The following is a 27,020-nucleotide window of genomic DNA, read 5'->3' on the forward strand; positions in this document are numbered from 1 at the left end:
TAAGTTTAGTTTTGAGAGAGAGAGAGAGAGAGAGAGAGAGAGAGCGAGCGCCCAAGTGGGGGAAGGGCAGAGAGAGAGAGGGAGACACAGAATCTGAAGCAGGCTCCAGGCTCTGAGCTGTGTCAGCACAGAGCCCGACGCGGGGATCGAACCCATGAACCGGGAGATTATGGCCTGAGCTGAAGTCGGATGCTTAACCGAGCCACTCAGGTGCCCCAAGTAAATTATAATAACACCAGTTTATGATTGTTAATTCACAAATGAGTGAATACGAATTTTAGCAATCTTTAACTCAGTGGGTTACTAATAAGTAATACTTTTGGTCTCCAAATTGAAATGAAAATTTATAGAACTATGCATTGTTTACTAATGGCAACTGAAGATCACTTCTCGGCCTTTTGGCTAAGATCAAGTGTAGTACTAATGGCAACTGAAGAAATGGCTTTCATTTTTGGATTAGCTTGTGACCGATCAGAAGGCAATGCATCAATAGCCTGTGTCCCCTAGCTGCGCTACCTTCCCCCCTCAAGCCATATACACGGACACTTCCTGCCCACGTGTTTTATGTGCCATGCCTCACAGGTATTATAAGAAGGCAGACGGGAAGAGACACAATTTTCTGATTGACACAGATTCTATCTCTGAATTCAGAGATTAAAAAAATGAGTGAATCATAAAATATCTACCTACCATTTTTATTTCTCAGGAGGTATCTGTTTCATATGCCAAAGCTTAAGTGCTTTTTTTTCCACTTAAAGTCTTCTTTCACTTATCAGTGATTCCACCTAGATAATATCTGCAGTGTTGTTTTCAGCTTTGTGAGGGTTTTTTTTAGGGGGGGAGGGGCTTTGAAAGTATTTTTAGTGTCTTTAAAAGTTACTTCAAATTCTAAAAAAAGTTAGTTTGAATACTTACGGTTTTCTTAGTATTACATGTTGCTAATATGTGTAGATTATAGCCTCACATGTTGACCACAACAGATTAATATCCACAAATAGCTTCCAAATGTTTTTTTGCAATACAAGTTAAAATATATAATTTTTATATAGTATAAAAAATATAATTCTTTTTCCACTGATTTGTGAACTATACTTGATTTGTTCTATAGAAGTATTCCTTAAAAGTAGCATGTAAACAGCAGCTCTATAAATCAAATTGTATGTTCCTATTCAGCAGTCGTTCTAGCAGGGGATTAGGAAGTTTTTCACATTACCTGGGATACTCTTTTAAAATACATCTCTCTGGTCAACCCCTTACCAGATGGTGAATATGATTTGAAGCAGAAGAGATGTATATCAAAAAAGGTCTCCCAGGAAATTCTCTTTCCGTTCCCACTACACACACTAAGAACCTCTGACTTAATGACAGCTTCAATTAATTAAAAAGGGGCTCACAGAATTCCTGGTAAGCACGTCTGTCCCTCTCGTCAGTCCCTGCTTCACAAAACAAGTGGCCACAGACTCGTCCCTCCTGGAGGCAAGGAGATTCTCCATCTCACATGAGGATTAACTCATCATGTCTACATTCCATTTGATGTCAGTCCCTACACATTCTAATGAACCTGGCTGTCTTCTGAGGGCACAACTTCCTTTGCAAACCTTTCAAGAGATGTCTGTTTTTTATCTCAAACCCTAGGTAGGCACCCCTCAGCTCCTCATTGTGGACATCCAGATTATCCTTTCTCCTTGCCTCCCCCAAGTCCTCTGAGCTCATGCCATCACACCAGAGCATATTCCCTGCTCCCTTTTTTACAGTCCCCATCTCTCTATGACTATTTCTTGTCATTTTCCTTGGAAATTTTAACAGTCGAATAAATGATCCATCTAAAAACCTTGGGTTCTAAGTTCTGACCTCTTCACCTCCTGTGATCTTTTACACCACTTCAATCATCTGCTCCCACAGACAGACCCTAGATCTTGTCATCACCAAAATCTAAACTTCCCCAAATCTCAATTTCAAGCATTCCATATCCTGACTATCACTTCCTATGTTTCCAGCTCATTCCATCTGGTGTCCATACTCTTTTTAAAAATTTTTAAATGTTTATTTTTGAGAGAGACAGAGACGGAGCGAGAGCGGGGGAGGTGCAGAGAGGGAGACACAGATTCTGAAGCAGGCTCCAGGCTCCGAGCTGACAGCACACAGCCTGATGCAGGGCTCAAATCCATGACCTGAGCTGAAGTCACTCAACCGAGTGAGCCACCCAGGTGCCTCATGTGCACCTTGCCTTTAAATGAATCTCTCCCTTGCATGTGTCCTCAATTCCCTTGCTCCTCCATTCCTCCTCATACCAATCCTGCTTAAGTCCAACCCTCCACGAAGCAGCTGGATGTGGCCAGAGGCAAGAGGCACTGCTGAGCCCAATGGTTCCACTTTATGTTCAAGACTCACATCCCAACGTCCTAAGCGCTGCTTGACAATCCTACTACATGCCACTGGTCAATTTAACCTCTCACTCCCCTAAGCGACTATTTCTTGAAGCCTCTCCTACTTTCCCCCTTTCTCAGCTGGTAACTCTGCTGCTTCTTTTACAGAGAAAACAAGGGCAATCCAAAGGTACTTGCCATATTCACTTACCGCTTGGTTGGCTCTTCTTCCAGACACCTGTGTGGGTTTAGGTCTCTGCTCAGCTGTCATTTTCCAGAAGGGCCTTCCCTAGTTACTACCAAAAATAGCATTCTTGATTCCCTTATCCAGCTTTATTTTGTTTTGTAGCATTCATTACACCTGACATATAAATACATTGTCTTTTTCTCAGTCCTCCACACCATTACCCTAGCCTGTAAGCTCTTTGAAAGTGGGGATTTTGTTTGTTTTATGCCTGGAACAAAGTCTGACAAGTATTAAGTGCTTAAAATTACCTCCTGAATGAGTAACAAAATAGCCAAATGATTTTTTCTTTCTCAAAGTAGAAACAAGATAGTTTTTGTTATAAAATTACAATATTTAGTTGCCCTTAGAATACTGTAGTTTTTCCTAAAGTTCAATAAGATTCACCCTTGCTGGAGGCATCATGGTACAGAGACAAGTACAGTCTTGGGGGTGAGGTTGGGATGGGAGTAGGTGGTGGGAGGGGAGAACATTTGGTTTTTACTATTAGCTCTGTCATTAATTAGTGAAGTCATTTAGAGTGAGTCATTTAACTTCTCATTTGCATCAAGGAATGTGAGAAGAATACGTTTATTTTTATCTAAAGAAAATAGAGCCACCAAATACATAAGCAGTAAAAATCACCCACTAAACACACCAAGTTCCTTCTTCCTTCTGAACTTAATTGATGGGACTTTTATAGTTATAAAATTCCATTCAATGATCTAATAGATCATTAATAGTTTTTATAGTAAATAACCTGTTAGTAAATGAGAGATTTTTTTCATTAGAATAAAATGACTCTCAAAATTCAAGATGGTAATCTTAACAAACAGGATAGTCACTATGTCATGAAAATTTTCTTGCTATGAATGTATAGGAAAAAAATGCCTAATTTAACTGAGAAAGACAAGTTATTCCTAGTCAATACTTGTATGTATTTTGAAAGTAACATTGGCTTTTAGAATACAAACAGAATAAGTACTTGGTAATGTCCACAAAGTAATAAAAACATATTGATTCACAGATATTACTAAATTCAAGTAGTAAATTCAACATATCCTATATGTAAAAGTAACACCAACAACCCTCCCCACACACAAAAAGACACCAAATATTGTCAAGCAAAATATTTTTAATTAGTAGGCTGATCATAAATAAATCCACATAAAAGATTTAACAGAATTACAAAGAGTTTTGTATTTCTTTTGTGGACTCAATTCATCATATGCATTAGTCAACCTCATTCTCTAACTGTGACAAAAGAGTTGTCATCCAACGATGCAGCACAGTTTAAGCAATTCATATTTTGTAGTTACATTTTTACATTTTCTTTACAAATGTAACATTTATGTACATTATATATATTTTTCTATAGTTCATGTACTGAAATGCTATTGTTTTTACAGGGAAAATATTGAATTCATTTAATGAATACAAATCATTCCTTGTTAAAAAGTAATTCATATAAACAAGTAACACGGTACCACTGCCTTTTGGCATCTCTTGTCAGAGTTTCAAGTCCAGAAATGTTATATTAAGTATAGGAAAAAGGGATTTACCTAACTTGACATTAGGACATACCATTCCACATAGCTACATAAATTTGCCAGCTTGCAATGAACAGGGCACTGTACTGCTGCACTACTGAAAATGTGTAGAAACCAACTCAAAATATACTTGGTGAAACAGCATCGTCATGACCACTAATTCAGGCTGAAGAAAATCTGTCAAGTTCTTTCTTCCCCTTTACCTTCTGCCAAAGCCTCGGGGTGCTATGCTACGCACTGTGTCTTGTGACAACAAATGCCTTCATTTCAAACAGCCTGTGTGCTTCTCTGACAGAGTACGCTTTACTCAGGCTACGGATCTTTTGCTTCTTACTCAATTTAATTTCACTTCACTTACAAATCTGCTGCTGAATGTGAAGCAAAAATTCATAGTAAGAGAATGCAGCTTCTGTTCGGTCTTCAATCAAATGTTGAAAAAATTCTGTTTTGGCAGGACTCTCATCTCTGAAAAAGAAAAAAGGGTATTTATCTAGAGATGCACATTATTAAAAAGAATAATTATACATTAAAAAAAATCAGTACATGGGGACTTTAGGAAAATGGAACGTAAGGGATATTTATCAATTAACAGCATTCTTCTACTAGAATACATTTTCATAATATTATTTAAAGTCTGCTTTGCAGACAAGCAATTTCACACAGATTGCACAGGATATGGCAATTTCATAATTGAGTTACAGAAGTACTTACTTTACCACATGAAGAACTGGGCTTAATGGTCTGTTGTCTCTAAGCCAAGTGATAAAGGATCTCGCTCTTTCTGATGAAAGTGTATCTAGCTCTGGAAGATGTGTCTGGTAAAAGTAACATAGTTAGGAAATTATTTCCCTTTCTCACACATTTCAGCAATATTAGAACTAAATCATGATTCGTTCCCCCTACCACCAACCATCAGTACTCTATCCTCAGCCATAAAGCAGCAATCAAACGAGTGAAATTGAAATTATTCACAAACCTGTTTATATTCTTTTGGATAAGATAATAAAACATGTTTGATGGTAAGTATATATCACTGGTATTTTACCTGCATATTATATTTTTTCTAAGTCGATAAAACATAAACCATGATTAATATGCCACTGGTATCGTGTTGCACTTTTATGTTTCATCTAAAGGAAACATGCATTGGAAGGGGGCTATTGCTGATTTCCAAATCTGCTCAACAGTTGTATGTTACATCCTCTCTTTTTTTTTTTTTTTTAAATGTTTTTATTTATTTTTGAGACAGTGAGAGACAGAGCACGAGCAGGGTAGGGGCAGAGAGAGACGGAGACACAGAATCTGAAGCAGGCTCCAGGCTCTGAGCTGTCAGCACAGAGCCTGACACGGGGCTCAAACTCACAGACTGTGAGATCATGACCTGAGCTGAAGTCGGACACTCAATCGACTGAGGCACCCAGGCGCCCCTGTCACATCCTCTTCTAATAACAGTCATCCTCAGAGAACTGTATGTTTCCTTTAGTCCTTAAAATTTAAGGGCAAGGGGACATCCAGATGGCCAAAAAGACACATGAAAAGAGTTCATCATCACCATCAGGGAAATGCAAATTAAAACCACAATGAGAACACCTGTCAGAATGGCTAAAATAAACAACACAAGAAACAACAGGTGTTGGCAAGGATGCCAACCCTCCTGCACTGTTGGTGGGAATGCAAACTGGTGCACTCTCTGTGGAGAACAGTGTGGTGGTTCCTCATAGAGTTAAAAATAGAACTACCCTATGGTCCAGTAGTGACACTACCCATTTACTCAAAGAGTACAAAAACACTAATTTAAAGGGATACAAGCATTCCTATGTTTATAACAGCATTATTCACAATAGCCAAGATATTGAAGCAGCCCAACTATTCATTGACTGAATAGATAAAGTGGTGTATATATATATAATTCAGCCATAAAAAAGAATGAAATCTCACCATCTGCAACAACATGGATGGAGCTAGAGTATAAACTAAGTGAAATAAGCCAGTCAGAAAAAGACAAATACTATTAAGATTTCACTCATATGTGGAATTTAAGAAACAAAATAAACAAGGTAAGGGAAAAAAAAAAAGAGAGAGAGACCAACCAAGAAACAGACTCTTAACTCTAGAGAACTGATGATTACCAGAAGGGAGGTGGGGTTGGGTTAAATAGGTGATGGGGATTAGGGAGGAATTAAATAGGAATTAAAATAAAACTTAAAAGAAAATTTAAGGACAAGGAATTCTAAAGAACAGTGTATGCATATTTAAAACTATGTGCGAGATTATTTTTAAAAGACCTAAAAAGTCTATTCTTATATGTTTTCATAAGTATATTTTATAAATTTAATAAATATATTTATATATGTAAGTTATATATATGTTATATGATGAAGTTTTTTCCAAAGCCAAATTAATAGTAAACTAAATAACTCAAAGTACAGAGTAAAAATTTAAATAGAAAATATTTAAATAGAAAACTTTATTTACTGTTATTGTTTTTAACTATGATTGAAGCTGAACATTGTTTCACATGGCTACTACTAGATTTTCCCTCCTATAAACTGCCTATTCAAATCTTTTGCCCATTTTTCCTTTCCTTTTTTTCTGAGGGGACTGGGGTGTCTTTTTCTTAAAGATTTGTAAGAAAACTTTTAATACTGGAGAAATTAGCCCTTTTTCTGTCCTGAGTTAGAGATAACCTTCTGATTTTATTGTCTTTATTTATTTTACCACATGGAAATGTTTTTTTTAATGCTCTCAGATTTATTAATCTTTTCCATCACGGACTTACAAAGGCCCTACCCATTTTAATACAATAAAGATTATTTTTCTAGTATTTTTTTCTTTAAATGCAATCTTTACCACCTTCTATTTGTCATGAATTACATCCATTTCTATTTTGTGCCCCTGATATATTTATTGTGCCACTATCACAGTGCTTAAATAACTACAGCTTTGGAAGAAAGTTTACTATTTTATTTAGACCTTATTTTCTAGGAATGCCTGAGTGGCTCAGTAGGTTAAGTGTCCGACTCTTGATTTCGGCTCAGGTCATGACCTTGTGGTTTGTGAGTTTGAGCCCCACATCAGGCTCAGAGCGGACAGTACAGAGCCTGCTTGGGATTCTCTCTCTCCTCTGCTCCTCCCCTGCCTGTTCTGTCTCTCAAAATGAATAAATAAACAACAACAACAACTTATTCTTCATATGCTTTTCCCCTCTGCTGACATTATTCCCTCTTCTTAAACTTTTCCTTATTACCTTCATTTGTTGAGTTTTAGAAACGAACTCTGGAATTAATGTGTCAAAATAAAATCAATCAATCAATCAAACAATACCAGAATGTGATAAAAATTACGTTGACTTTAAAGTAGGCCTTTTCGTTAATAAAATAGAGAACTATTTTCAGAATCATATTTCTTTGGTATGGGTTAATACACATCCAGAAAAGGCCCACTGAAAAAAATTATGTTTATTATCAGCAAAAAAACTTAGAAGTTAAAGTTGTTAGAAAACAATTTGGCAGTTCCTCAAAAAATCAGACCTAGGGTTTATCATATGACCCAGCAATTTTATTCATAGGTATGCACATTCCTAGGTATGCACAAGAGAACTGAAAACATATGTTTACACACACACTTGTACATAAATTGTTCACAGTAGCACTACTCACAGTAACTCCAAAAGGAAAACAATGCTAATGTCCATGAATGAATGACTGGATTTAAAAATGTAGCATAACTACACAATTATTATTTAGTCATAAAAAAGAATGAAGTACTTGTGCTTCCTTCCGCAGCACATAAACTAAAAAAAAGAATGAAGTAGTACTCATATGTGCTACAATGGGGATGAACTTTGAAAATATTATGAGAAATGAAAAGAGACGAAACACAGAAGGCCACATCTTATGTGATTCCATTTATATGGAATGTCCAGAACAGGCAAATCTGCAGAGACAGAATGTAGATTGGGGTTGCTAGGGGAAAGCAGGAGGGGAGAATTTGGAATATAGGTTTCCTTTTGGGGTGATGGGAATGCTCTGAAATTAAGGTGCTGGTGACTGTTGTACAACACTGTAAATATACTAAAAGCTAATGAGTTGACTTTATGATAATTAAAATGGTGAATTGTATGTGAATTTGATCTCACTGAACATTTTAAACAAACAAGCATACAAAAAGTTAAAAGTGTAGAGCCCACTGACCATTTTCTGTGGTACTGATGCAAAATTAGGATACCCAAGCACATCCTCTATGAAATTATTGTCACAGCTTTTTCCAATCCAAATGTAAAAAACCTAAAACAAAAAAAACCCAACAACATATTAAAGCTCCGTACTCAGAAACCTATTATAACTAATTTTCTCAAAATCGTGAAGCATAAAAGAGGTAAAGTACACCATCTTAAATTAGGAACAAACATAAAAGTAAAAGGAAACTCATAATTGGTACATTTGGAATCCATATTCAAGAATCTAGAGTGGTTCATGTCTTCTTTGCTTAAATTTCAAGACTTTCCATAAAATATTATTTTATTTCACCATCTTCCTTACTTTTTTCCCCCAATAGGGAGGTAGTGCTTTAGCCAGGATAACTGACTCACTGTATTTCCTATCCACTATTTCAATTACTATCTGTGTATTTTAACTAAGGGCTCTCCCTCACCCCTCCTTTCCTGCTCATAAGGTATCGTTTATGAAGCTATCTTGATCATTCTGACACCCTTCACCACCATCTGGCCCAGTGACTTCTCCTGAACTCCTAATCACTAATGGCTCAGACAATGGGGAGAAGTTGAAACTGCTAAGACTCTTGAGGTCCTTTTGAATTTAATGATTCTAGATGCTAGACAGAATTTCTCTCTTTACTTCTCTTTATCAAGTATACATAACCCATGACAATAAATAATCCATAATAATAAAATGGTATCTGACTAGAAAAGTCTAAAATAAATTGACTGCTCGTGCCAGGTACCAATTTATTGCTTCTCAGTTCCTAATCCCACCTTTCACTGCCTGACCTACGATAACAGAGCTGGCCTCTGTAAGTGTTTCTACTTTTGCCAGCCAGAACAGTGTTAAACATCATCAGTAGAGGGTGCTTACAGAGCCACAGTCCATAAGGAAAGCACCTTCTCTTGTCAGTTTTTCTGCAGACAATTTTTGAAGAGGTGGTTGAGGTACGACCCTGTCATTAACATGTATCGCACCCTGGAAAAAAAAAAAAAAAAAAAAGAGATGAAACGTGAAGGAACTTATATAACTATCATCACAGTCTGGAACGTAAAGGCTACTACCAGCGTTTTATGAAATACTAAAAAATGACACTTGAGAATTTTCTAAGTTGCAAAAAAATTATTGATAATACATTACCACCCTGGCTATAGAATCAAGACACTCAGATATATTCAAATTACAAAGATAAAAAACATGAATATGTAAAATGATCTGTCCATTTCCTTCCCTTCTGGGATCTGGACACATTAAAAGTATGACTATTAAATCTGCTGCAAAGCAAGCTACTTTTTTACATTTTTCTAGTAACAAAATAAAGAAGATTCCAACGAGTAGAGTTTTAACACAAGAAAGAAAAGACACTATAAATTTGCATATTAAAAATAACTATTGGATACCAGATTTGGTTTATAATATAATCAAAATTGCACTTGTATCAGGGGGAACCACACCTCAACATAATAAAAGCTATATATGAAAACCCCAAGCTAACATCATACTTAATGGTGAAAAACTGAAAGCTCTTTCCATCCCCTAAGATCAGGAACAAGACAAGGATGTCCACTCTCAGCACTTTCATCAACACAGTATTGGAAGATCCAGCCACAGCAATCAGATGACAACGAAAATGAAAGGCATCCAAATTGGTAAGGAAGAAGTCAAACTTTCATTATGCAGATGACATGATGCAATATACAGAAAACCCTAAAGAATCCACCAAAAAACTACTAGAAATGATAAATGAATTCAGAAAGGTCACAGGACACAAAATCAATATACGGAAATCCACTGCATTTCTATATACTAATAATGAAGTAGCAAAAAGAGAAATTAAGAAAACAATCCCATTTACAATTGCACCCAAAATAATAAAATACCTAGGAACAAACTTAACCAAGGAGGTGAAAGACTTGTACTCGGAAAACAATAAAACACTGATGAAAGAAATTGAAGATGACACAAACAAATGGAAAGATATTCCATGCTCATGGATTTAGAAAACAAGTATTGTTAAAATGTCCATACCACCCAAAGCAATCTACAGATTTAATGCAATCCCTATCAAAATAGCAACAGTATTTTTCACAGAACTAAAAGAATCTTAAAATGCATATAGAACCACAAAAGACCCTGAATATCCAAAGCAATCTTGAAAAAAAAGAACAAAACTGGAGATATCACAATCCCAGATTTCAAATTATACTATAAAACTATAGTAATCAAAACAGTCTGGCACTGGCACAAAAACAGACACATAGATCAATGGAACGGAATAGAGAGCCTAGAAATAAACTCGTGATTATTTGGTCAATTAACCTTTGACAAAGGAGACAAGAATATGCAATGGGAAAAAGACAGTCTCTTTAACAAATGGTGTTGAGAAAACTAGACAGCTACATGCAAAAGAATGAAACAGGACCACTGTCTTACACCATACACAAAAATAAACTCGGATTAAAGACCTAAATCTGAGATCTGAAACCATAAAAATCTTAGAAGAGGGCATGTCAGACAGCAATTTCTTGGACATCAGCCACAGCAACATTTTTTTCAGATAGGTTTCCTAAGGCAAAGGAAATGAAAGCAAAAATAAACTGTTGGGACCATGTCAAAATAAAAAGCTTCTGCACAGCAAAGGAAACAATCAACAAAACAAAAGACATCCTATTGAATGGGAGAAGATATTTACAAATGACATATCCAATAAGGAGTTAGATCTAAAATACACAAAGAACTTAAAGAACAAAAACCCAAATAATCCAATTAAAAAATGGGCAAGACATGAAAAGACATTTCACCAAAGACACCCAATATGGCTAACAGACACATGAAAAGATGTTCAACATCACTCACCATCAGGGAAATGCAAATCGAAACCATAATGAAATATCACCTCACACATGTCAGATGACCAAACTCAACAACTCAAGAAGTAAGTGTTGGCGAGGATGTGGAGAAAAAGGAACCCTCATACACTATCGGTGGGAATGAAAACTGGTACAGCCATTGTGGAAAACAGTATGGAGGTTCCTCAAAAAGGTAAAAATAGAATTACCATATTATCCAGTAATTCCACTACTGGATATTTCCTCAAAGAATACAAAAGCACTAATTCAAAAGGATACAAGCATCTCTATGTTTATTTATTTAAAATAGCCAAAGTATGGAAGCAACCCAAGTATCCATCAACAGATGGATGGATAAAGAAGTGGTATATATAAATAATGGAATATTAGTCATAAAAAAGAATGAAATCTTGTCAGTTGCAATAACATGGGTGGATCTAGATGGTATCATGCTAAATGAAGTAAGTCAGTCAGAGAAAGACAAATACCCCATGATTTCACTCATATGTGGAATTTAAGAAAACATGAAGAAAAAAAGGAACAAACAAAAAATAGACTATTAACTATGGAGAACAAACTGGTGGTTACCAGAGGGAAGGTGGGGGGAGATGCAGGAAACAGGTGAAGGAGATTAAGGGTACATTTATCATGATGAGCACTGAGTAATGTACAGAATTGTTGATCCACTATATTGTACACCTGAACCTTACACATAACATTATACTATACATTAATTATACTGGAATTAAAAACAAAACCAAAAATTGCATTCTGATCACATCAGAACAGTCAGTATCTACCAAATACAAATGGAAATGTCCACTCTACAATTTACTTTGTAATAAATATAACCAAACCCATAAGCTGAATTACTTCCCGTTATTTTTGAAAACTCCATGACCATAGACAGTATCTAATAGTCCTACTGTTCAACCAACTCTACAGCTAGTGTCGTCATTTACTATATTACTACTATAGGGAAAGAGCAGATGTAAAAAATTGTTAGCACCTTACATTAGCAGCCTAGCTGTAGAATCAAGACGCTCAAATATATTTAAAAAATCCTACCTCATCTGTCAATCTGTCTATCCTGTATAAGTTCGGATGAATCATTTTCATTAGATGAACAAGTGGCTGACACTTTATCTGACACATGGCATATACACGATCATCCAGGCGTGTGCTTGTACCAGTTCTAAATGCTTTCTACGAGGAAAAAAATACATATTTTCAAATAAAACAAATATAGACAAACATTAAAACAAATATATATACCATCAGTCATGGAAAAAGCATGGCCTTCAAAACAGATCTGGATTAAATTCTCAGCTCTGACATTGAACAGGTAGATAGGTGAGCAAGTTATTAGCTTCTCAAAGCTATACTATTATCATAATAAAAACAAAAAAAATGCTTACCTCTCTAGGGTGTGGTAAGGATTAAATAAGATGATACATATATAACAGTTATTATAGTGCTTGAGACTTGGAAAGATTTTCGATGGACAGTATATCCTTTCCTTAGAGTCTTGTTCCAGAAGCACATACATACTAAGAGTGTGCTATAAAAGTATACCATTCTTTAAGTTGCTCCCACATATTATTTTTTTTAATGTTTATTTATTTTTGAGAGAGAGAGAGAGAGAGAGAGAAAGAGAGAGAGAGAGAGAGAGAGACACCAAGAGCGAGAATGAGCCAGGGAAAGGCAGAGAGAGAGGGAGATATAGAATCCGAAGTAGGCTCCAGGATCCGAGCTGTCAGCATAGAGCCTGATGCGGGGCTTGAACTCCCAAACTGCGAGATCATGACCTGAGCCAAAGTTGGACGCTTAACCAACTGAGCCACCCAGGTGCCCCTTGTTGCTTCCACATATTAAAGAGAGCATATGGTTTCAAACATCCTGTTTTTATATACTTTCATTTTCCACTGATCTTCTGTTTTTCAAAAATTTTCCAGTGCTAAGCTGCAAAACTGTCTAGTTAAATATGAAAAACCACAGAAAACCTGGATTTCATTTCTTCACCTTTATGAAATGTAACAGTGTAGACAGAGAGCTACCTGTTTAAGAAGGGCCAAAACATAGAGAGGAAACAGCTTGAGGGAGCTGGGTGCTATCAGGGCAGAGTGCTGTAAATTTGAGACCGTTGAGCCGTATGCAGATAAGGAATCCACGACAGCATTCACTAAGGCATCCCTTGCATCTGATAGGCTTGAGGAGATGGATCGATCAACAGCTATAAAGCAATCAAAATGAAAATGTATTTCACCATTAGATTCCAATGAATGCTACAAGAGATAAAATTTACATGCATTTCTTAAGAAAACAACAAACACTGTTTTCAGGATAGAAAAATACATTTCACCTGCCCCTTCATTTTGTAAGTGTCTACTCATGACACATTTTTTGTGAGGTAAATGTGAACAATTCTGTCAATCAGAACAAATCTAGATGGTTTCGGACCTTTTGGTTTTAGTCTCTATACATCTAAAAATGCTTAACTTCTATTGATATTAGGGAATGTGTACCATCCATTTACATCTGAGCAAGAAAGCTCTAGGGATGTTTTCATTTCTCCAGTAGAAGTCACATGTATAAAGTATCATTTTTTTTTTTTTTTTGCATAAACAATGCTGGGTTCTGCTATCTGAGTCATACCTTGAGATCCTCTAAAATTTTCTTCATTAAAGCATTTCCAGGTCAACAAAAAAAAAGAGGGCAACTGAACATAGCTTCTCATGCAGACACTGAAGAGCCAGGTATCAGTGTGAAAGTTATTTTCTTCCAAGCACATATTTTATTAAACTAGAGATAGCTTATAGGTATGCCCAAGTATTAAAAATAAAAATTATACTGAATAAAAAAAATTATATTGAAAAACAATCAATATAACATACTGAATTTGAAATACAGATAAAATAATAAAATACTGGGATACTTTAGTATATGGTATTATAATTTTTCCCAAAATGGATAATAATGACTACTTTTCTTTAGGACTACAGGAAAAATAAGATTCATTTCATGTCAAAAAGGAAAATTCATTAAAAACAACACTCCCAGTATTATATTAATTCCCCAAAAGACTTTTTTTTTTAAAACTTACATATAATATTTATTCTTTTGGGTATAATTCTATGGTGATTATATGTCAAACGCACAGCTATGTAATCAATATCACAATCAAAATACACCACAGTTCCATTACCCCAAAAATATCCAGTGGTGCTGGCCCCTTGTAGTAAAATCTTCCCACTATCCTTAACCCTGATAATCACTGATCTGTTTTTCACCCCTGGAATTTTCCCTTTTCCAGAATGTCATATGAGTATGTCTACAGCTGTCTCCTTTTGAAGCTAGCTCCCTTCCATTTAGCATGATGCCTCTGAGAGTCATCCATGTCTATTCACGTATCAACAATTCATTTCTTTTTATCACTGAGTTACAGTTAATGGTATGGATACACCATAGTCTGTTCAAACATTCATCAACTGAAGGACATTTGGGTTGTTACCAGTTTTTAGTGATTATGAATCCCCCAGGAGGTTTTATTTTTTTTTTTAATTTTTTTTTTCAACGTTTATTTATTTTTGGGACAGAGAGAGACAGAGCATGAACGGGGGAGGGGCAGAGAGAGAGGGAGACACAGAATCGGAAACAGGCTCCAGGCTCTGAGCCATCAGCCCAGAGCCTGACGCGGGGCTCAAACTCACGGACCGCGAGATCGTGACCTGGCTGAAGTCGGACGCTTAACCGACTGCGCCACCCAGGCGCCCCTCCCCCAGGAGGTTTTAAACTAAAGAGTTAATAAGAAATATAAGAACAGTCCAATTCACACTTCTGTAAGTGAAGATGTAAAACATATACACTTTCTAAGTAAGTAATTTCTAGGGTAAAAAACGTCCAGGTTTCAGCTTTTAGGACAGAAGAATCCAAGTCGTCCACGTTCTTACTCACCCATGTTTGCCAGAAGGCAGATGGCAGCCTGTACGTCCACTCCCGCATACACATCTGCTAGTGAACTCACTACTGGCAAACAGAGCGTGTGCACTCTAATTCTCCGTTCACCTATAGGAAATGATGAAATAATGTCAAAACACACTAGACCAAGACAGAAATAAAGCAGACAGGTCAAAACAGTATTCAGGTTACTATTGACTGAATTAAACCAACAGGATTCTGAAATGTAAAAACAAAGTTTACACGTAATGGGTTTTAAAGAAAATCAAACACTCCCCATATTTATAGATTGTGATATATATTTTGTATACAGTTAAGCATTAGGTTCTGGCTTTTATTTTTAAATTTTTTATTATTTTTAATTTTTTGACAGAGAGAGAGAGAGAGAGAGAGAGAGCGCGCGCGCACAAGCTGTGGAGGGGGACAGAGGTAGAGATACAGAGAATTTTAGGCAGGCTCCACACTCAGTGCAGAGCCTGACACGGGGCTTGATCCCACGACCCTGGGATCATGACCTGAGTGGAAATCAAGAGTTGGACATTCAACCAACTGAGCCACACAGGTGCCTCCTGGTTTTCAGTTTAATATCAATCATTGTAAATTATATACAGCATAGTAAAATGTCGGAAAACCTGACTGTCAAGTAACTAACACGGGTCTTACATGATATACAGATTTATTTATTTTATGGGGCAAAAAATAATGCTAAGGATGACATAGCTGGATTTAGCATGAGTTTACCAGACACATACGATACTGAGAATCCATGACTTCCACGAGTCAAAAATATTAAATATTAGATATTAAGAGGGCACCTGGGTGGCTCAGTTGGTTGAGTGTCTGACTCTTGATTTAGGCTCAGGTCATGATCCCAGGGTTGTGGGATTAAGCCCTGCATCGGGCTCTGCACTGAGCGTGGAGCCTGCTTGGGATTTTCTCCCCTGCTTGTGTGCTCACTCTCTCCCTTAATAAAACAAAACAAAACAAAAACAACAATGACAACAAAATGATATTAAAGATTCAAAATGAGTTAAAAAAAAAAAACCAACAGAACATATATTTGATTAACTAATGCAGATTCCATTTATCTCCCACTGTACATTCATTCTTTCTCCCCATTTCCACCAGCATGTAAAAGGAGGGGGAAATTACGGCTGATTATATTTCATATCTATTAACATTACCTTTGCTTGATGTATATAATAAAGCTGTCTGAAAGCACACTAAGGAAGTATCTGTCAAATTTTCTTCGATTGACAGCTGTACTGCAAATCCAGCATCAGGATTGATGTTGGCAAGGGATAACAAATCAGTGGAACGGACAAAGAAGTTTCCGTGAAAAGTGTGCATTGAAAGACCTAAGGAAGAGAAAACTTGTTATAAAAGATAAAGCGACAGAAGTATCTTTACCTCAGGCTAAAGCTCCTTTTTAAAGTAAAAACTGTCTCTGATTTTGAATTTTTTTTTTTTAGTAGCCTCCATGCTGGAGGCATAGAGCCCAATGCGGGGCTTGAACTCAAGACTCCGAGATCAAGAGTCAGATGCTTAACTGACTGAGCCATTCAGGTGCCCCTGTGATTCTAAATCAAAAAGGTTAGGATTAGGGTGTTAGTAGAGGTTCTAAAATACCAATTCAAAACTAACAAACAATGCATGTTATATAAAAGAGACAGTATACATTTAACTTGTATTGATAACTAATCTTATATTTTCTCATCCATGATTTGAAGTCAGACAAAGATCTAATATACAAAATGAAACTAATGACGGTTACTATATAACTTATTTAAGAATTAAAATTGGGGGGGCGCCCAGGTGGCTCAGTCTGTTTAGGGTCTGACTTTCGCTCAGGTCATGATCTCACAGTCTGTGGGTTCGAGCCCCGCGTTGGGCTCTGTGCTGACAGCTCAGAGCCTGGAGCCTTCTTTGGATTCTGTGTCTCCCTCTTTCACTGCCCCTCCCCGGCTTATGCTCTGTCTCTCTCTCTTTCAAAAATAAACACTAAAAAAAAATTTTTTTTAGGTAAAATTAGGGATGAGAATCCCTCCAGCAAACATTCACATAAAACTGAGGTAATGCAAACTGAAGACTAACTGAACGATTATGAAGGCAAAGATCATTCATCAAACAATTTTCACTTATGATCTTCCCTACTCCTCTAATTCTCCTTCTAAAATCACCTCCAGTATGGCTTTTTCTTAGGTTCTTCCTAATAAAGCAAACATTACTTTTTCTCATTTATTCAAATTACTTAAGAAATTAGGCAATGATTATTCAATAACTATATACATTTAAAACAGCTTATAGCTGACTGGTTCAAGCAGGGAGTCCTGAATGATGAAGAATCATTATAGGTAGTCAAAGTAATTTTGACAAAAGTATGTAATATAAAGCATGATTCTTGTAATTTCATACCTTTAGTACACCTTATTCTCATAACAGCTTCAAACCCAATTTTTCTTGTGAGATACCGTTTCAGGTCTTTCTGTAACTTTTCTGCTTGTGAAGGATTGTGAGTATAGTGGAAAGATGGATAATAATAGATGCACCCTGCAGAATACTTGGACATGCAAGCTTTAGAGAGAAATATAAAAAATGTTAGCTATAGAAACAATGATATCCTATAATAATATCCAGGAATATCTTACTTGCCCAACAATAGTACAGATTTTTATATCATGAAAAAAATCTAAGTCTTAAGGAAGAAGCCTAAGCTGTCAAAGTAAAAAAATACGAATCTGCGAAAACACAAATATTTGTAAAATATCTGGATAGGGTTTATTGTTGGGCAGAATGGCAAAGGAATTAGATTTTAAAAACAAATAGTAATAGCATTTTAGATTTGTATAGTGCTGTACAGTTACTGGTAATTTTCACAGATATCATCTATCTAATTCACATGCTTTTTATCCCCAAATAGAGAACCCTTACTAAAGAGTTTAGATTTGACTATATGCTAAAAATGTTTATGTAAACAGATGAACATGGAATCTCCTTACCTAGAGAAGCAAGATCAGAATACTGTGAACTTAAGAGGAACAGATCCACTGCAGTCTGCTGCCCTGAGCAATCTAAAGCCAGTTTCTTATAAAAATCCGTCGCAGGGCCAAGATGCTGTACAACCTAAGTCAACAGGCCATAAAGAAGGAGCTGGAAGCCTTGCGCTATGCACACATTTCTACATCTCTTACAGTAACGAAGATGATACTTTGTCCTCCTATCAAACTAAGTAAGTTTTAGAAACATCTAGGTAGTTGGCATAGATCCTACAAGACTAATTGTTAACATTTATAAAGCACTAATAAAGGACTGTTCGAGACGTTTTAAATAAATTGAAGTTACCTACATTTTACAGGTGAGGAAACTGAGGCAAAAAATGATTAAGTAACAACCAATTACGTGTTTACTGAGTGGCGGACGCTGGAATATAAAACTGAGAAGTCTGGCTCTGGCTCCAGAGTGAGTGCTGTTAACCATTACTGTGTACTGTTACATGACAATGTGACGGAATCAAAGACTGATGAAGGTTTTTCCTACTGGCATGAGGACACTTGAGCTGAGAAGGTAGCACTGGTGAAGAGTTAAAAATGCAAGAGTCAGACTCCAATTCTTAACTCCTATGCTACACTGCATAACAAAATATTTCAATCCTCTTAATTATAATGTATGATTACTATATTAGAGTTTACTCAGACATGAAGAAATATGTATATCAGAACAGGTATTTAAGCTTCTGAGTCCCAGGAAATAAAGAGTATTTCTATAAGTTAAATGAGATAAATAAAACAAAACTGCACTGGAGACTTCAGTAACACATAACACCTTCCTCTGTTCAAAACCCCTCAGTATTCTATGATGGATTGCAATAGATCAATGAACTGAATGCTAGCTGTACTTGATGAGTTCAAAAAATACACTTGCCCTAATTTATTTTAAAATTAGATTTTTTTCTGAAAAACAACTTAAAAAATGCAGTTTCTGGGATGCCTGGGGGGCTCAGTTGGTTAAGTGCCCAACTCTTGATCTCAGAATTGTAAGTTCAAAACTTGCTTTGGTCTCCACATTGGGCATGAAGCCTACTTAAAACAAAAACAAAAAACCTTCCTAATAATAGAGTTTCTATAATAAGTAAAATATGGCACTATTTTTCTCTAGCAAATTGATGAAGAATAAAAAAACAGTAAAAATAATGGCTAGAAGATTTGAGAGTCCTTAAGGATGCAGTTGATTAAAAAGAAAGAAAGAAAGAAAGAAAGAAAGAAAGAAAGAAAGAAAGAAAGAAAAGAAAAGAAAAGAAAAGAAAAGAAAAGAAAAGAAAAACCCCAAGCAAGTAAAACACTTTAATAACTTAAGTTTGACCCAATAATTTCGCTTCTAGGAATTTTTCCTAAGGAAAAACTAAATATGTGGCTAAATGTTTATGGCATTACTAAAACTGTTTAGTTCATTCTCACAATTAGTTGTAATAGTATTCCCTTGAGGTCACATAAAACTTATACACAGCACAAAAATGATTATTCTAGCTCATTTATTATTTGAAACAAGGGATTAAAATATTCTGACCAAATCTTCATGTAAAACCCAAGTAATATTCAGTCTCATAATTTTTGTTTTTTGTTTTTCTTTAATAGAGAAAATACTGGAGACAACAGTTCAGTAGCTAGGAGGCAACTAATTAAATCGAGTACTTTCATATTTACTAAAAGATATTCTTTATTTTTGAAAGTTTATTTATGTTTTTTAGTAATCTTTACCTTCAAAGCGGGGCTTGAACTCATGACCCTGAGATCAAGAGTTGCATGTTCTTCTGACTGAGCCAGCCAGGTGCCTCTAAAAAATATTTTTTAAAGATAATTTTCAGGGGCACCTGGGTGGCTTAGTTGTAAGCTTCTGACTTCAGCTCAGGTCATTATCTCGAGGTTCGTGAGTTTGAGCCCCGTGTTGGGCTCTGTGCTGACAGCTCAGAGCCTGGAGCCTGCTTTGGATTCTGTGTCCCCCTCTATTTCCGCACCACTCCTGCTTGTGCTCTCTCTGTCTCTCTCTCAAAAATAAATAACATTAAAAAAAAATTAAGACAGGGGCGCCTGGGTGGCGGAGTCGGTTAAGCGTCCGACTTCAGCCACTCACGATCTCGCGGTCCGTGAGTTCAAGCCCCGCGTCGGGCTCTGGGCTGATGGCTCAGAGCCTGGAGCCTGTTTCCGATTCTGTGTCTCCCTCTCTCTCTGCCCCTCCCCCGTTCATGCTCTGTCTCTGTCTGTCCCAAAAATAAATAAACGTTGAAAAAAAAAATTTTTTTTCAAAAAAAAAAAAAATTAAGACAATTTTCGGGACCTCAGAAAATGCTCACAATGTACTCTTCAATGAAAAAAAGTCAGTTAAAACATATACTATATACGTATGATGCCTGATTATGCATATTTGTATATGTTTATATAAACATTATTATCTTTTTTTTTTTTTTAAAGATTTTAAGTAATCTCTACACCCAACATGGGACCCAAACTCAAGACCCCAAGATCAGGAGTTACATGTTCTTCAACCCAGCCAGTGAGGCACCCCTAAATGCTATTATCTTGATAGTAAAGATTACTGATGGTTTATTCTTGTTGTACAATGGTTTGTATTATCTTTATATTTAAAATGTTTATGGGGGCTCCTGGGTGGCACAGTCGGTTAAGCGTCCGACTTCAGCCTAGGTCATGATCTCACCATTCCCGAGTTCGAGCCCCGCATCGGGCTCTGTGCTGATAGCCAGAGCCTGGAGCCTGTTTCAGATTCTGTTTCTCCCGCTCTCTCTCTGCCCCTTCCCCACTGACACTCTGTCTCTCTCAAAATAAACATTAAAAAAATTTTTTTAAATGTTTATTAGTATGAACATGTTAAACTGTAAATATCTCGGATTTAGTATTATCAGTTGTATAACAGAAAAGAGAACTGCAGCCAGAAAATCAAGTCACACCTTCACCATTAGTTACTTAACCTTTGGCAAATTTAATCTATTTTCCTCATCTGTAAAATGAAAGGATTAGAGTAAGTTATTTTTAAATTTCTATGACTTGCAAAGAAAGTAATACAAAGAACGCAAAATGATACATTTTCTCACCAGATTTTTACTATCAATGAAGTAGAAAAGCAGAATAACGAACAAATAATTACACGGGCTATGGAGGTACAAAACAAAATCTTAAACATGACAGAGAAACCAAATCTAGAATACCTTTGTGCTTGATCTCTGATTAGGATCTTCTCTGGACTGCAGAAGTCCTGCACCCAAGGAAGGTAACTGTGTCTGAAATACAGACACACGGCCACCTGTTGGAGACATTAATTTAAAGGCAGCCTGAAGCGCAGGACCAAGGGCACTGTGTGTTTCTCTTGTATTGGTGAACATATTTGGTAATGCATTCAATAAGTCTTTTATAAGCTGGGAAAACAAAGATTAAAAGTTGAATTACTCAGAGGGCAAGGCAATTTTCTTCTTTAAAACATTCTGGAGTATAATATATACCACTGTATCTTAGGGGATATAAACTGAGGGGCCAATAAGTATGCTACCTACATTGTCTATGCAATATTAATAAACTAAGTAAACAAATGTTAAAGATTTTAGTAAACAGTTAAAATAACAGAAATATTTTCATACTTTAAGAGAAAAGTCAATCTCACCTCTTTACTTTCATACAGATTCACAAGTAAGCTATCCGGTGTAGGTAGAAAAACATCTAAAGGGAAAACATATATTTTAATCAAGAGATAAATCAAGTCAAAAGAGTATCATAAATTTAAAAATCTTAGTTTTTAACAGGCCGTAGATATAATGGGAACCATGATACTGCTTTATTAAATATATATTATACATATGTGTGTGCACATATAAGTACACACACAGACATAGAAAACTTAGAATGAAATATGTTCCAGAAAACAAACTATATCTATCTGGAGAGAGAGAAGAGAGGAGAGAGAGGAGAGAGAGAAGAGAGGAGACAGAGAGGGAGAGGGAGAAGGACAGAGAGAGAGAGAGAAAGCATGAATTGGGGAGTGGGGCAGAGGGAGAGAGAAAGAATCTAAACAGGCTCCATGCTCAGCACAAAGCCTGATATGGGGCTGGATGCCACAACCCTGGAATCATGACCTGAGCCAAAGTCAAGAGTTGGACGCTCAACCAACTGAGCCACCCAGGCACCTCGCCAGGAAACTGTTTTTAAAGTATCAAAGTGCACCAAATTATCCTTACAGCACTATGACAGGATGTATTGTTAAATACAGTAGCCTCAATTCAAAAATCTATAGTCACAAAGACTTCTATTCACTGCTTACCATCTATATCAGACACAATCAACATTTGAGGTTGTGATAATCCTTCTTGTAAATTGTAGAAATGAATAGTGCTATCGAAGGTCATGAACCCTATTCTTGTTCGTGAATCTCCAGGAAGCCTAAGGATAAAAATGATAATTTTAAATTCAAAGTGTTTAGTAACATATTTTATTAAAAAAAAATAATGAAATAGTAAACAAAGTCTAAGAATAATTACGCATGCTTTTTCATAGAGGAAAGTTATTCCTCTCTAAACCAACATACACCAGAAAAGAGCAAAGATGAAACATCCCATTTTCAGATGAAACCAACGTGTTTAGAGCTAATACTCAAGAAAACTGAACCATGTTCAAATAATAAACCAAAACTAAAAATGATTAAAAAAATCAAAGATTTCTTACTAACTTTCCTCTAGCACACACTCCTTTAACTAAACACTTACTCATATTTTCAGTTCCAATGCTACAAAAAGAGTGTATGTAGCTCAAACTGTTTAAGGGCAGATGACAAATGAGTACTTTCCAAGAAAAGACAATGTAATTAATGTAAACCAGATTTTATTTTTTAATTCTATTTTATTTATTTATTTATTTATTTATTTTTATATTTATTTAGTTTTGAGAAACAGTGAGACAAAGCGTGAGTGGGGGAGGGGCAGAGACAGGAGGAGACACAGAATCTGAAGCAGGCTCCAGGCTCTGAGAAAGCGGTCAGCACAGAGCCTGATGCGGGGCTCGAACCCATGAACTGTGAGATCATGACCTGAGCTGAAGTCGGACGCTCAACCGACTGAGCCACCCAGGCGCCCCTGTAAATCAGATTTTAATGTGGAAATTTTTAAATAAAAATCACATTTAAGAACATCAAGACATTTTATCTATTATCAGTCCTTTAAAAGTTTTCTGCAAGAACTCAGTATTCAAGAGTCAATGCCATGACAAAAAAAAAGAATAAATGACCATTTCTTTGCCCGTCAGGTTCTCCTTATTGATAAAATGGATGCTTGCTTCATCTTACAAAAATATTTTTTAAGTACCACTATGTTAAATGCTGTTATATAATTTATTATTTTAGCAATGCTTTTAAAATATTTTTGAATATCACAGGATGCCAAAACAGTGTGCATCAAAAACAAGAAACATTATTACTGTTATGCATGATTGATCAGGCCAGTCAGATAGTCTGCAAAGTCAAAGAAAATTTCAGAAAACAATGCACCAAGTTATGTGAGTGTTTAGTTTACCAATACTGGTCAAGATTTATGATGTTTCTACAGATGATTCTTTAGTCCTCTGAAATTTCTAAGGTCATGGAGTGTTAGGGCTGTTTGTTACTGATTAGAATGGAGACTCCCTATCTACTCTACTCCAAGCTCAAAATTCAGAGTTGAGATGCAATTGCTCCATATCAAATGGCTTTTTCTCCAAGTTATATCCATAGCCCTTTCCAAAAACATGTTATCTTCTTTTTTTACTTTCCCAATGCTATTTTCTGCTTAATAATAATAAAAAAAATATGTGTGTGTGTGTATGTGTGTGTATATACATATATACATATATATATACATATATATATATATATGTATATATATATATATATAATTTGTATGTTATGTTTTAAATAATTTGCCATTCCCAATTTTATCCTTTTGGTTTGGCATGGTCTATTTAACTCACAAATAGTCATGCACTGGACAGGCTCCTGTTTCTAGGGTCATATCCTCATACTTTTTCAGCAAGCTGACTCTTCAGCTTTAAAACTATTTCTTTGCAGTCTTCCATTGCTACTCACTGCTGAAACTACACCCGAATTAATAAGTACTTGTGCCAAAAAACAGGGCAAATGCTTCACTCAAGGATGAAATTATGAAAACTCTAAGTTACTAAAAGAAACTAAAAGCAAATCATTTAAAGTTTCTGGGTATTTTTATCTCAACGTTATCCACTAGTCATAGGCCCAGATCAGTGATATGTAGACTATGGTAACAGAGCAAGGATTCTCAGACTTAAATGGAAGGTGGGAGAGAACCTTCTGAAATCACCAGGAGTACTTCTGACAAAGTATTTATATATAACCACCCCTACTCCTCTACACATGGCAAGAACCAATGCAGGTGTGAGCCACTCTTACTAATAACCTTAAGTCATATATCCTGTAGGTTTGGGGAGTAAAAAAAGAAATGTACAAACTACTTGGTTTTCCAGAGATTTGGAAGGTCCATTTTTGAAGCTAGTTGAGGGTCTCCTTCATGACCAATACTAGGCAGGATTTAGAGCCAATATCCTATACCCTGTTTCTAATTGCACGATATAGCTCATTTCTAATGTGTCAAAATGAAGAGCTCGGTTTCTGGCTTCCTAAAATATTCAGCACAAAATCAATTCCTTCTTCCCTTTTATCTGGCTCATTTTCTCATTAGGACATTTGAAACTCATGAAAAACTCCTTGCTCAGGCAAAAATTACAGCTAGATTTCTCTCATCTGGATCCTTGATATCCTGGTCAGTGTTCAGATCTGTCAAGTCAGAGGAACAGTTAGATGAGATCTAAATTCCTTAGCAAGTATTAAACATTTACAATTTTATGATTTGGACACCAAGTCATAAATCATAATAACTGAAGTAGCAGGATCCTTGGTCTGAGGTGGACAAGAAGTACTGTGCAGTGATAGATAAATGAAGTCAAACTGTAATAAAAACGAACCCCATACATTGCTAATAAACTTCACATTTATATATATTTGTACACACACAAACACACTATGAGTAAAAATATTTCTTACTTGTCTAGATTTTCTAACAACGACTGGCACAAAATTGTCAAATATCCAGCTTCCACTGCATTATGAGATACATCTAAAACAAATAAGTAAACTGCAGGTTGAGGAGGACGAAGCTGAAAGGAATAAAAATAATGTAATTTATTTAGTAGGCACAGTTTATTCTTTTCATACCACTGTTACCACTGGATATTTACTGATGACACAAAAAAATACACACATAGGATCGATATTTTGTAAGATCTAATGTGCTAAAGAAAATGACATTCCTTTAACTTTTTTTCTTATAAAGTTGGTTATGGATTAAGCATAATAAGGTAGTTGTTACAGTAATAGTTAAATAAGCTAAATGTCTTCCTGATAGAGTGCTGAGCTATCTTTCAAAGAAAAATTAAGCTTATTTACTATTTAATGCGAACCTCTATATCCCTTCCCTACTCCGAAAAACATTGTTTTTTATATTTAGTTTTTAGAATCTTACAACTGATAGTAGTAGCCATTAGTACTAGCTGTTGGGTCACCTGGTGGTGGCTAAGTCACAAGTATTAAATGCTAAGTGTAAAGAAAGTGCTTGTGATGGTATTCTAAGTATGTTAAGTCATTATCTGGTACAGATATATACTGAAGTATTTATAGGTTAAATGATATGATGCTGGGATCAGCATTTAATAAACTCCAGGGTGGGTGAGGGGAGGGAACACTGGGGTGGACTGGGTTTAGATGAAATGTATTTAGCAAAATGTTGCTAACTGTTGAAGCTTGGTGATAGGTAAATAATGGCTTACTATACTATTATTTCTTTTTTGTAGTAGGCTTGAAAAATTACTGCTATAGAAAATTAAAAGGATATATAAAATCTTTTTTTTTTTCTTAATATGCCAACCAAAGATCATATGGCAAAAATTAAAGATTAACTTCTTGCTTCACCACTTCAATTAGATTGAGATCCTAAGGAGCCATAACAGAGTTGGGAATGTAAGTTGTAAAGAAGGCAAGAAGTTCAGAGTAAAAGTGCCCAAAAGTAAAAGTTAATATTTGGAAACAGACAAGGAAATAGTAGTTAAGTGGGGAGATACTAAACTGGACACAAAGGACGATAAAAATCACAAAAATAAAGAGAGAGATGGGTTGAACAGCAGGAATTTAATACACATTAACTGTCCCTGTTCACCTTTCCCCACTAGCAACACCTTACATTTTTGCAGGCGACAAAGATTAGTAATGAGGATACTGAAGAAATGTAGGTTATTATAAATGCATTTAAAATGAATAGATATGATAAAGAGGAGAACTTTAGCTAAGAATTCATTTTTGTAAATAGAAAAGAAGAATGAGATCTTAAAGGACAGTATAATTAAAGAACAAGTAGAATTTTGTGATGAACTGGAGAGAGAAAAATTAAAGTGAGGTCGATATCCATTTATCTTGATATCTGTACTGGGTGAACCAGTAAGATGGTGATATCTTTAAGAGCCAGAAAACTGTTTTTGGCAAAAACATGAGTTTTTCTGTTTGAAGGTCTTAAATATTAAATGGCAAAAGGATATTTATATTCATTCCATGACAGTAATCAAATCAAAATGACAACAAATTATAAATGTAAGTGCTTATCACAAAATTTTACTAATGTTTCTTAGTGACATAACTGCATTCTTTTAGGACATCAAGTAACCTTTATAAAAAGTTTTCTATTCGTTAAGTATAAACTTTCGGTATTATTGTAAAAAATTAATACTGGGGACAATACAAAATTTTGC

At 35.7% G+C, this 27,020-nt stretch overlaps 1 protein-coding gene, 1 long non-coding RNA gene and 1 pseudogene across 9 annotated transcripts in view; 2 read left to right on the forward strand and 1 right to left on the reverse strand.

The window, feature by feature from the left end:
* The first annotated feature begins 382 nt into the window (after nucleotides 1–382).
* On the forward strand, nucleotides 383–473 carry LOC113600990 (uncharacterized; annotated as a pseudogene).
* Nucleotides 474–3,706: 3,233 nt separating this feature from the next.
* SEC24B (SEC24 homolog B, COPII coat complex component) overlaps nucleotides 3,707–27,020 on the reverse strand; it is a 99,045-nt gene continuing 75,731 nt past the window's right edge. For 4 of the 5 annotated variants that reach the window (XM_027062252.2, XM_027062264.2, XM_027062245.2 and 1 more), the window contains 14 exons: nucleotides 25,267–25,379; nucleotides 22,486–22,604; nucleotides 21,832–21,887; nucleotides 21,383–21,589; nucleotides 18,165–18,288; nucleotides 17,581–17,739; nucleotides 16,350–16,523; nucleotides 15,163–15,273; nucleotides 13,266–13,441; nucleotides 12,277–12,414; nucleotides 9,233–9,337; nucleotides 8,333–8,425; nucleotides 4,851–4,954; nucleotides 3,707–4,604 (listed from right to left, as the gene is read on the reverse strand). In XM_027062252.2, the coding sequence (XP_026918053.2) occupies nucleotides 4,490–4,604; nucleotides 4,851–4,954; nucleotides 8,333–8,425; nucleotides 9,233–9,337; nucleotides 12,277–12,414; nucleotides 13,266–13,441; nucleotides 15,163–15,273; nucleotides 16,350–16,523; nucleotides 17,581–17,739; nucleotides 18,165–18,288; nucleotides 21,383–21,589; nucleotides 21,832–21,887; nucleotides 22,486–22,604; nucleotides 25,267–25,379 (1,794 nt within the window). In that variant the 3' untranslated portion in view covers nucleotides 3,707–4,489. Of the gene's footprint in view, nucleotides 4,605–4,850; nucleotides 4,955–8,332; nucleotides 8,426–9,230; nucleotides 9,338–12,276; nucleotides 12,415–13,265; nucleotides 13,442–15,162; nucleotides 15,274–16,349; nucleotides 16,524–17,580; nucleotides 17,740–18,164; nucleotides 18,289–21,382; nucleotides 21,590–21,831; nucleotides 21,888–22,485; nucleotides 22,605–25,266; nucleotides 25,380–27,020 lie in introns of those variants that run through there. The other variant, XR_008296195.1, reaches the window with a different exon arrangement.
* The window catches only part of LOC128314491 (uncharacterized), a 34,965-nt gene continuing 15,784 nt past the window's right edge, over nucleotides 7,840–27,020 (forward strand). For 2 of the 4 annotated variants that reach the window (XR_008296201.1, XR_008296202.1), the window contains exons 1-2: nucleotides 7,840–8,203; nucleotides 9,901–10,008. This is a non-coding gene — a long non-coding RNA (uncharacterized LOC128314491). Of the gene's footprint in view, nucleotides 8,204–9,900; nucleotides 10,009–17,894; nucleotides 18,395–27,020 lie in introns of those variants that run through there. The other 2 variants (XR_008296203.1, XR_008296204.1) reach the window with 2 other exon arrangements.

This window comes from Acinonyx jubatus, chromosome B1 (genome assembly GCF_027475565.1).
Source record: "Acinonyx jubatus isolate Ajub_Pintada_27869175 chromosome B1, VMU_Ajub_asm_v1.0, whole genome shotgun sequence".
NCBI lineage: Eukaryota > Metazoa > Chordata > Mammalia > Carnivora > Felidae > Acinonyx > Acinonyx jubatus.